Source organism: Poecile atricapillus, chromosome 7 (assembly GCF_030490865.1).
Source record: "Poecile atricapillus isolate bPoeAtr1 chromosome 7, bPoeAtr1.hap1, whole genome shotgun sequence".
Lineage (NCBI taxonomy): Eukaryota > Metazoa > Chordata > Aves > Passeriformes > Paridae > Poecile > Poecile atricapillus.
The window spans coordinates 3462637-3474577 of NC_081255.1; the positions used below are offsets into that span (position 1 = coordinate 3462637).

Consider the following 11941-nt stretch of genomic DNA (forward strand, 5'->3'; position numbering starts at 1 on the left):
ATCATATTTTTTTTTATTCCTATCTTTCTTTTCCTTGAAATTTTGGTGCATATGGGTCCCATTTAGCTGTAATCCTGGCCATAAGCACCATCAACATGCATGATGCTTGACCAGAATAAAGGAAATGAGATGCACAGAAATAGACTGCAATAATATGAAGTCTGAGACATCATCCCACAGGAAGGAAATTCCAGGTTCTGACAGACAGCACCCCACATCACCTTGGTCCTCTCTTGACCCTGTAGCCCAGATGAGCCTTCTGGGATGAGAGATGGCAGCAGTGCTTGGTGATGTTCTGCACACCATGTGCATCACAGATCTGTTTTTAGAAAATTTTGACCTAGTGCATGAAGACGTTTAGTCCCAGGGGACTCAGATAAATAATTGCAGGTATGTGATAATTTATGTAAGAGATCAAAAAAAGCCCTTCAATCTCTGGCTCAGGACAAATCCCTGTTGGTCTCCTCAGGAAGGGCCCCGCCAAACCTCCCAGAGAATGACCCCTCTCTAGCTGCAATCAGACACCTGCGGTCTCTTCCTCAGGAATCTGATGGGCAGTGACCAGGCAGCTTTCTGAAGAGATTACATGCATCATTTAACAGAAAATGTGAAAGAAAAAGGAGAAAAAGTGGTTGGAACAACAGCCTTTATCCCACAGGTCTGCCACCCTCAGCCCATGTGAATTCCCAAGACAGTCCTTGACAGTGACAGACTGCCCAGGGATTGTAGAGTCTCCATCCCTGGAGACATTAAAAACCTCAACTAAAACAGTACTAGGCAGCCTTCACCAGAGCTGGCTTTGAGCAGGGACCAGCCAGCCTTTGGAGGTGCATTCCAGCACCAACCATCCGAGGAGATCCATGCATTAGTTCACCTGGAAAAGCACTGGGGAAGGGGAGACGGCTCTCTCCCTGTAATATGAAGATGATAGCAAGAATTGGACAGGCTTCCCCCTGGATCAGACCTAACTGATCCCTACTCCCAGATTTGCCAGAAATAAGGAGCTGAAATAGCTGGTGTGCCAAGTACAAGTGAAATAGACCATTCTTTTAGGGGCAATTTAACAGAAGCACTTAACAGCCAATTTTGGTTGCAGCTGGTCCTTAGATCCACAGTCTCCCACCTTCCCCACAGCTGAAGGTGGTTCAAAAGACAGGCCAGTGCACAACCTGGGCAGCGTGGACTGGGTGAGGAATCGCAACCCTGCAGGAAAGACAAGTACGGGATGAAGTGGGATCCTGCCCTGGACAGGAATTAACCAGATGACTCCTCGAGGTCTTTTCATCCCTACTTTGTACGTATGAAAAAAGACAAAAATATCTTGAAAACTAGACCTTCCTAATCATTTAAAATATCCAAAGGCCTATCATAAACAACAGCCTCTGCCACTGAACTCTGTCCTGCTGTTTCTTTTGGACAACAGATCATTTTATTGGATTCCAGTCTCTAAACCCACAAGCTGCACTACAAGGCACCAGGCAGCCTATGACACAAGGGACAGATATGCAGATAACAGGGTAGACCACTGTCTCAAAAGGTGGGTGCTGAAAGACTGCAGCCACAATAAATGGTTGCATTTTCAGGGATACAGACCATGCAGGATTCAGATATAAAAAATAATTAAACACACACAGTGCTCACTATGCTCACTATACAGAACTACACATTTCAAGACATCAGTTTTATGGTATTATCCCTGTACCTCTGGAGGGCTATTTATTCATTTTATGGTTATAAATTATATTTTCTTTTTGCTTATAATTGCCAAATTATATTTGCTTTTTTCTTTTATCCCAATAGTCACACTGGTGTCTAGTAGACCCTAACATAAAGTGTGGGACAAGATGCTCTTTAATGTCATCACAAAAGCATCAGAATCTGGCAATTTGTGACAACAACAGGGAAAAATAAAGAAACTCCTGCTACCCTGCACACTGCCATCAAGCTCATGCCTCTTTTATGGCTTCTCTACAGAACTGCAGTTTTTAGCTGAAGAGTGGCTTGTGTCTTGCCATGCAGACCTCAGCAAGGCACAGCAGTAATTTTTTACTTCCCTTCAAATGTTTCTACTGAATAATTTCATTATGTCATTTGCTTCAGTTTGCCAAGACTGAGATGAGGGAGAGAAACACAAAGAACAAAAAGAAAAATAAGTGATTATGGATATTGGGATGGAAACAGTCCTTTAGCCTTCCCTGGTTTTCCATTTTTATGTAATTTTACTGCACCTTGGTGCAAAAATTACCTTAGCAAGAAAGTATTCATAACTGACATTTCTTGATTCTTTTATTCCCAGTCTTGAAAAATTCAAGAATCTAGTGTAGGCTACTTTACCCTTCTACCCCAATCTCCCCAGATATAAATTGGAAGTATTTACTCCTTTCTTTTGATGCAGTCATCTAAATGCAAGTTCTCTGGCAGAAAGATTCTCTACAACATCTTGCACAACAGGAATGTGACCTTAATTGCAGTTCCAAAGCTGTGCAAATCCCATCTCACTCTTGACCCCTCTTAGTCTATGACTATTATTAAAACTACATAATAAATAAAGTATCTACAAATACAAACAGGAAACTAAATCCCACTAAAATTTAAAGGATGAGCCAAGTGAAAAGTCAGTAAATTTCTAAAACCTATGTTTATTATTGCCACATGGAAGTCACAGCACAGGTGAGCACATCTGAAATGGATGCAAAGCACCAGTGGACAGAAGCAGGAGACGCAGAGCCAGCAGACTGGAATGTCAGCATTCCTAAGTGATTAATAGTGACCATGAAGATTAAAGTGACCTCATTGCTCAAATGGAGACAAGCACAAAAAACACAGGGTGTTTGAAAGCCAACACTTCCCTGTGAGTATTAATAACCATTAAAGTTTTAAATGATGCATGCATCTCACTGGAGTTTGCTCTCCATGTGGCATTTTTTTACATTTGAAAAGTAAACCGTTAAAGAATATGAAAATGCTCAGATATCATCAACTAGTTCCAGTCTAATAATATAAAATTATTAAATATAATTATACTGATCTCATCAGCTTATATTTTGAGCTTCAACCAGTTCTTTTAAGTTGAAATTATTCCCTCATTGCAGCTGCTACAATACATCCCCTCATCTCTCAGCTGGGATTTATTCCAGCTTTCCACCTGTCTCAGTATTGTTGACATTATCATTTCTGGAATATAAGCATACTCTGATCCCAAAAGCAGGCACGGATTTTCAAGCACAAAAGGAGCTAATTACTGCTCCCAAGTACCAACTCATTTATGCAGGCATTCCATCCCCAGGTTACTAAGAGAGGGGAGAACAGATGACCCACTAGGATGAAGCAAGAGATGAAATTACAGGCAACTTTTTTTGCTATACCATCACTTAATCTGAGACTAAGGAAAGTGTAAGGCAACATGATCAGCTACTGAATACCTACACTTTTAGACTGTCTACTGCAGCCAAGATGAACCTGCCTGACAAGCAAACACTCCATACCTGTAGCTGACCAATCTCAAATAAACAATCAGCACTGATAAAGCTCAAAATAAAACCCCACAACCTCAGCCCACTAAAAAAAAGGGTTGGGGCACGTTGACTAACTTCTGGGTCAATTTAGTCCAAGATAAAGATCTCTTTCCCTCCCTTCACAGTTCTCCAAGCCCAGCACAAACAATGCTGTACACTTTCCCAGCAAGTTTCCCAGATGGGCTGGGAGCACCGGGAGCCCTGGAAGAAGCTCAGCCACACAAGCAGCACATCAGAAGAACCCTCTGTGGCTATGAAAAAGCAGGACTTGGGTCCAACAGCCAGGTTTTTTCTTTAGACTCTCTCCTGTTACAGGCCCCAGCCCATTACCCACAGCACTGGGTATCTGAGTGCTCGGAGGGGATGGCTGTGACCCTTCCTCCTCCACAAGGAGGGACAGCTGTTCCCTTCAGCATTGCACCTCTATGGTGACATGAGACCCACTTCAGGTTCTGTGGCTAAAGCAGACTGCCATTCCCACTGGGACGGCTGGGTCCAAAGGCTCCCAGACTGCCTGTGGCCAAGTCTGCCCCTGGAGGCTCAGCAGGACCAGAACAGAAACCTGAGCTGACCCAAAGAAACTCCCACTGTGAAGTCATCAACACAATCCCAGGAATCCAGAATGGCCTGGCCTGCTGGATTCAGGCAAGGACAGCTGGGGTTAACACAGGCCAGGGCCCGGCCCAGGAGGCAGCTCAGATGAAACTTCCTGCTTCTTGGGAAGGGAAGCAAGAAGGGAAGGAAGGGTTTAACTGCAAGGCCAGGCTTCCTCCGTGCCAGCTGGCCCCACACCAAATGGCCTGCTCAGCTCATTAGTAGCCAGCAAGTCCTTCCAAAGCTGCTCACAACCACTTTCAGAATTAAGTCATAATTAAGATCAAAGGTAAGAAGGGAACACAAGGCTGCCCAGCACACATCTTTTGCTCAGTATCAGGATAACAAAGCTTGAGATTAATTGATACAGACTACACAAAGGAAATTCAGTGCCTGCTTCAAACTCATTATCTCTTAACCCATCTTTACTGTCACTCATAAAGCTTCCGTAGTATAAATTGGTCAGAGGAATCCACTGTTCAATTTCAGCCCTCTAGCTATGCAGAGAGAGCATATGGGAACCTCAGACATGATATGTTTTCAGTTTTCATTCTCAAGATCTAAGTTGGGCATTTTAAAATGCTGACTTACTCAAGAAAATACTTAAGTAGAATATAAGTGGCAATGGAAGAATGCAAGCCCATGACAAACACCACTCACCCGCCCTCCTCCCCAAGCTATCCCAGTAACACAGGAACACAGGTAAATCTTGGAATTCATCTGTTGAAAGGACTCTGTCTGAAATACAAGATGCTTCCAGAAACTGACTGAATGGTTTCATTTGTTCTCAAGAGACTTTATAGATATCGTAAGTGAGCTTGCTCTGAGTGGGTACTTTGTGTCCCAAACATTTCCAGCTCTGGAAAAGCTCGAGTCTTATTAAGGAACCTCTCCAAGGAATTACTACCACCCCACAGGTACCTCTCACTCTCTGTGGCAACTCAGTGCATCCTCAGAACTTCTTTTTCAGTACCTGTGACTATTTTAGTCATTCTCATTTAATAAATCTTGACATTTTCATCAGCAGATTTTCCAGCTTAGCCATGCCTTGTGTCTGTGTACAATCCTCTTAAACAGGGAGTGATTTCTTACAAGAACCTTTGCATACTTTAAATTATGTTAAACTGAGTGCCCAAAAATACTTCCACACAATATTGCAGAGACCTTAAGTCTGCTGAGGATAGTGCAAGTAATGTACAGTTGTACAACAGGAAAAGTTGTAGAGCAAACCAATCACCTGCAGGACTTAAAAAAAAACTAAACAAACCCAAAACTTTGCACTTGTACAGCAAGAGGCAATTCAGGATGCGCTCTGCTTTGGTGATCAGGACTGTATTTACAACTCCCACAAGTCTTTAAAAACACCGAGCTCAGCTGAATCACAGGCCATATGGGGTCTGATAATAGCTGTTTTTATCCACATCTGCTATGAGGAAATCTCAACTGGCAAAATTCCTACTGATACAAATGAATGAGGAGTCACAGATCTACATAGAGAGGATGTGAAATTACCTACTGCTACACACTAGCTTATGATCCCACACTTGTGTGCCACCCTGAATTTGGCCTGAGAGCACAACTTGCTTTGTACACCTGCAACATGAAAAGAAGGGGAAAAAAAAAATCAACCAAAAAAAAAAGATGATCCATGCACTGATGTTCTGCAGAGCCCTGTACCTGGAGACAAATTACAGCCATGTTACCGAAGCACACACAGAAACATCTGTTCAATGACACTTCAATGATGTGACTGGGGGGAAGGTCCCCTCATCCCTTCAAAGTAAAACAAAACTTATATTAACTTTTTAAGTTAAAAGGAGTCTCACCACGGACTTTAGCAAACTTTCGATCAGACTCTACAGAGAAAAAAGAAAATCTTTTTGGAGTTCTTCCAAGCAATCATGTTCCTTCCAACACTTATGTCAGGTTGAAAGACTTTTTTTTTTTACTTTGTCCCATTGCAAAGGCAGATTGACCAGTCCCCAAACTGTTTTAATTCCTCCATCCCGACCCCTGTTTGACCCCTGCAGCTGCCCCCATGCTGAGATTTCTGAATACATCTTTTAATCCATCTTCCAGCCTGGCAACAATGCTCCTTTCAATGCCCACCAGCACCTACCCAGCCCGCCCGCTCCCCAGCCCTGGAACATCCCGACCAGCTCCCACAAAACCCGGGATTTACCAGCTGGGAGCCGGCCCCAGGCTCCCAGCCGGAGTTCTCCGTGCCTGTGGATTTGGACACATGCTCCGGCGGTGAATGTTCCCAGGCTCCAGGCCAGCTTTGCTGGGATAACTCATCACCCTGCCATCCCAGCAGACCCCGGAACGGACGGCGAGCTTTCCCCGGCCCCCACAGCACAGCCCCGGCTCCTCGGGAGGGCGCAGCCCCTGCCCCTCCGCGCTACGTGGGCGGAGTGCCCCAGCCCCGGCTGCCTGCAGAGCCCCGGCTGCCTGCAGAGCCCCCTCTCCCCGCACCGCCCCCGGCCCCTACCAGAGCGCGATGCGGTTCTTGGGGTAGCTGAGCCTCTCGATGCAGCCCAGGACGTACGGCAGCGTGTGCGCGGCGTTGCGGGCGAGGATAGCGAGCAGCACGGTGGGCTGCAGCAGCCTGGACTCGGGCAGCGCGGGCGGCTCGGGCTCGGGCCCCGGCGGCTCGGGCGGCTCCGGGGCGGCTCCGCAGCCGCGCAGCAGCAGCGGCAGCAGCAGCAGCAGCGACGCGCCCGCAGCCATGATGGGCGAGGGGCAGCCGCGGAGCCGCCGGCAGTCTGGGCTGCCGCCCGTGGAACGCGGGAGGAGGAGGGGCGGGGAGGGAGGAGGAGGGAGGAGGGGAAGGAGGAGCTGAGCAGCGCCACTGCCCTCCCTCCGAGCGCCGCTCAGCAGCCCTGGGACCGCCCCGACCCCGCATCGCCGTCCCGAGTTCAGGTGCGGAGGTTGGTGCGGTTCCCGCCGTCCCCGGGAGGCCGCGGTCAGCGTGGCTGCTCGGCACCCGCGGTAAAAGCTGCAAAGCCCACATTTCTCCCCTCGAGTTTTGGGCTTTAGAGAGGCTTTCAGAGTATTGATGATAACTCTGAGACGTTCGTTTGCTCAATGCTTAGGCGAAGATCGGAATTAAAGTAACTTTGAGCTTTTGTATCAGAAAGTTTTTGACAAACATCGGCGGAATATCTGTAGGAAGCAGCTGCACACCCCACACGCGTCCCACGTTGCAGGAGGGATGCACTGTTCCAGCTGGAACGCAGCTGAAAGATTAATAGTGTTAGAGTCGTAGAAAGGCTTGGGTTGGAAGGGCCCTTAAGGATAATCTCATTCCAACCCCCTGCCATGGCAGGGATACCTTCCACCATCTCAGGTTGCTCCAAGCCCCATCTAAGTGTGAGAAACAACGCTCACTTTTTAAGGGTTTATTAAACCGTAACAATATACAACAAAAGACTGAATAAAGAGAAAAAGCAGTGCTACAAGTCTCCGTGACCAACAGCCACGTGCTCATTTACAAAATGGATGCTCTGCCTTTTATACCCCTAGCCCCTCACAGAGTCAACTCCTTCTTTGCCGTCCCTTGGTGGAGATTATTTTCTTGATTGGAGGTCAGGGGACATTATGCTGCACCTCCTAGGAACAAGCTGGCCCTCCCCAAATGTCCTGACTACCAAGGCCATACCCTGACAACAGTACAAGGGGGAGGGGGAAGAGGGCTATGGGACAACATATTACAGTAACAAATCTATACATCTATAATACTTCTCTTAACATACACATTATATTCATCCCTTAATTGTGAGAGCCGATTATCGCATTATTCATCTATAACACAATCTGGCCTTGGACACTCTCAGGGATGGGGCAGCCATAGCCTCTCTGGACAACCTGTGCCAGGGCCTCACCACCTACACAGGGAAGAAATTTTTCCTAATATCTAATATAAATGTACTCTCTGACAGTTTAAGGATGTTCCCCTTGTCCTATCACTATCTGCCCATTTAAAAAGTCACTCTCCCTCTTTATTATAAGCCCCTCTTACGTACTAGAAGGGGCTCAAATGTCTCCTTGGAGTGTTGTCTCCTGGCAGAACAACCCCAGCTTTCTCAGCACTTCTTCTTTGAAGACAGGAAATACAGGGAAGATTTTCCCTGTACTTCATTGACTTACCCACCACAGAAATGTTCCTGTGAATAGAGCAATGGCAATTTAACATAAAAATACATAAGACATATTCCAGCAATTAAAATTATTGATTGAATAATTATTATCTTAAAGGGGGCACAGCAATTATAGTTATCTTAGAAGTTATTAGGATTCGGGCATGCTAGACCCTTTTCAAGATGAAATCTCTAAATAACTCTAAGGGCCCCATCACAGCATATTTGGGTTTTACTGTGGGTGGGAAGTTTCTCCAATGTGGACAGACACCCTTTGAGTAAGTGCTACCATTGGCTGTGTGCTTGCAACACTTAAAAAGGAAGAAACCTGTAGCAAGCAAACGATTGTTTAATTATCCATAATCTCATGGTAAATTGCTTGCATCCAGGAAATATAAATATAAATATAAATATAAATATAAATATAAATATAAATATAAATATAAATATAAATATAAATATAAATATAAATATAAATATACACACACATATATAGAGTTAATGTTTGCTCTTCTTTGCTTATATATTTATCACGCACACCAAATTATATTGTCTCAGTTTCCTGATCAGATGATGATGCCTTGAGAAGGCTGACCTAGAACAGAGGCTAGACAGAGTTAAGAATAAAGTAGGTATTTATTGAAAGGTCTTAAAGGATATATCTTGGGCAGTACAAAACCCTGGCCAGGGCTACACCCAAGATGAACCTAAAAATGTTCACAAAATGAATGACTGGTCACGAGGTCTCACATTTTTATAAGTTTTGGTCCATCTGTGTATCAGTGTTAATTGTCCAATCACTGCTTCAGGTTATGAAGTCCCATCCTTCTTGTTGTCTCTCTTCAGTCCACCGTTGTTTATGCTTTTGGGCCTGAAAATTGTAAAGATTGTTCTTGGTATCAGGCTAGAAAAGGTATTGTTTTGTCTGCCCACTCTGTGGAGAGAGCTCACTAACACTTAATATGAAGCTCAAAACTACACACCTAGGCAGCACAGAATATGAAAAATATGAAAGCTAGAACTTAAGGCATCAACGACTTCCCAAAAAGGATCATCCTAAGAAACTTCAATAAAGACTCTCCAGGGGTCATAGAATCATCTGCACTAAAATTTGAGAAACTCTCTCAATTTGTACGCATCTTCCTGAACAATTAGTCCAAATGTGTTCCTCCTGTTTGCCCTTCACAACGCCTTTATAATTGTCCTTCTAGAATGATACATTAATGAGGCTTTTCTTTCATGGTTAGTTTGCTACATGTAGCTTTTATGCTTGGATTCATTAACCAAATAGAAGGAGCAGTTTTGCAGCCTGTGTGAGGTGATTAGAGTTTCACAGGAGCCAGCCCAATCTATATGCACAGAATTCCACTGCTGCCCACAGGACCGCTCACATTTGGAGGGTGGGGACTAATGCCGCCAAAATATATTTGATGTGGAGGTCTGGAAACTGGCAATTTCCATCTGTTGGACACTCAAGCTGGGTCACAGTCCTGATTTTAGGATATCTCAGCAGAAATAAGCCCTCCTTTGTCTGCCTTTGCCAGAACTCTGAGTGTGCTTTTACCCTGTGCAGCCCTTGATGTCCTCAGTGAAATCTATACTACCTTCAGCTCTTTTCAGACTCCTCTCTTCTTTTTATTCTGTGAGCAGCATCAGAGCCATAATGATTTGCTGGGGGCAGATGAAAAGACTCCAGCAGCATCCCAAAGCCAGTAATTTGCTCTCCAAAGGGATGTTCCCTCACTCACACAACTCCTTGTGCTGGCTGTGTGCTGTGGAACACAAAAGAGGGAGAGCAGCAGAAGCCTGAAACATGAGATGTTCTTCCTTACAGAAAAGGAAGGAGTCAGCTTCATCTCTCACTCCCAGTCAAACACAGTGTGGGACAAAGTTTGGAGAGCTCAAGTAAACAGTTACCCGACAATTAATATCATTCCAACACCTGTAAACGTGCGTGACTTTATGTCCACATGCAAAGAAATCTGTACTCATTCTGACTTCATTATTGGTGGCCAAAATTATATCCTGTGGGGTTTTTTAAAACCCAGACTCCATCCTGCTGTGACAAGACAATGAGCCACTCTGTGGTGAAATACTTTAGCTTTGAGGAAGAAACGGCTTTTTGCAAATATAAGTCCCACAGAAATCAATTTAAGCCATTTGTTTTGAGAGGAATGATGGATTTCTCTTTACAAACAAGCTGTGGGTCTCCTGATAGATGAAACTAGCACTGAGAGATAAAAGAAACAATAGCAAGGATTCCACTGATTGATGAATGGAAAAAAGATATTTGCCTTTACAAACAAACTGTAGGTTTGCTGATAAATGAAACTGGATATTGAAAGATGAAAGAGATAATGGGGAAACACCATGATTCCATAAGAATTAAAAATTAAGAGGGAGGGTTATGAATTAGAGGAGAATCTTAGGTATCAGGCATTCTGGGAAGTCTGTGCCTCGCAAGTTCCTCAGCCAGTGGGGAAAGAGAGAGGGACACGTGTCCAGGAAATTAGGATAAAAAGGAGGCTGCATCCTCCAAAATTTGAGAGACCCCTGGGATATGCCCCATGGCCTCTCCTTTTATTCAAATAAAGTAAAAGGACTCCTCTGTCTCCTTTTTGGACATAAACCTCTGGTGTTTGTGGATTAATTTTTCCAGCAGTTTCAGCCTTCTCTACACCAAACAAAGAGATTCCAGTTATGAAAACTGTCTCTGACAGCGGCATAATCCCTCGTTTTGGCAGGTGACAAATTCTCTCTGAGGCAGATTTCTTTTAAATTAGATTGTTTCCCACACTGAGGAAAAGAGAGGCTCCATCCTGCTGATGTAAATTGACTCATCTATAGGTTGATGTGGATCCATCTCCTTAAACTTTCTTTTTCACCTCTAAGAACTCAAATCCATCAAATCATTTTCCCAGCAGCTGAGTGAACCACTGTTGTCAACTCTTCCATGAAAGTCTTGGAGATTGGATTTTTTTATCCCATCTATCTATTCTGTGTCCAGGGAATTTGGAGTGCTGGCTAACACAATCCTTTTTTAAGCAGCCAGAATGGCTGCTCATTTTACCACAGAATTCCTTGAATTAGATGAATTGATTAGATGACTTCCTGCGGCTACAAACCACATACAAATTTATGCGTTACATACATATAGACCAATTTTCATTGATGCTTTATTATAGAATAGTCAGTGTTCAGAATTTATTGGAAGAGTCACTGAGACAGATGGAGCTGATAAGCTAGACCTGGGACACTTGGCATTAGGCAAAGCATATTCCCATTGGAAGTCAGAGGTATTTCTAGTAAAGCAGTCCTTTTAATGGCAATACCTTAAAGGCACGTCCCTTACACAGTCCCCTTATGCAGTCTATAAAAGCTCTGGACACTGCAGATTGATAATGCATTCCTTGCCTTGGAGCATTTAGAAGAAGACACTGTGAAAGGAATATGTGTGGGTATATACATATATATATGTGTGTGTGTGTGGTGTGTATCTGTGTGTGTGTGTGTGTCTGTGTGTGTGTGTGTGTGTGTGTGTCTGTGCATGTCTCAGTCTCTGTGTGTGTCTCTGTGTGTGCTGTGTATCTGTGTGTGTGTGTGGTGTGTGTCTGTGTGTCTGTGTGTCTGTGTGTCTGTGTGTCTGTGTGTCTCTGTGTGTGTCTCTGCGTGTCTCTGTGTGTATGGTGTGTG

The 11941-nt window shown here is 44.4% G+C and overlaps 1 protein-coding gene across 1 annotated transcript in view; it reads right to left on the reverse strand.

Moving 5' to 3' along the window:
* Positions 1 to 6899, reverse strand: part of COLGALT2 (collagen beta(1-O)galactosyltransferase 2) — a 46044-nt gene extending 39145 nt beyond the window's left edge. The window contains exon 1 of the mRNA XM_058843377.1: positions 6601 to 6899. Coding sequence (XP_058699360.1) covers positions 6601 to 6839 — 239 coding nt within the window. The 5' untranslated portion in view covers positions 6840 to 6899. The remainder of the gene's footprint in view (positions 1 to 6600) is intronic.
* Between the last annotated feature and the right edge of the window lie 5042 nt (positions 6900 to 11941).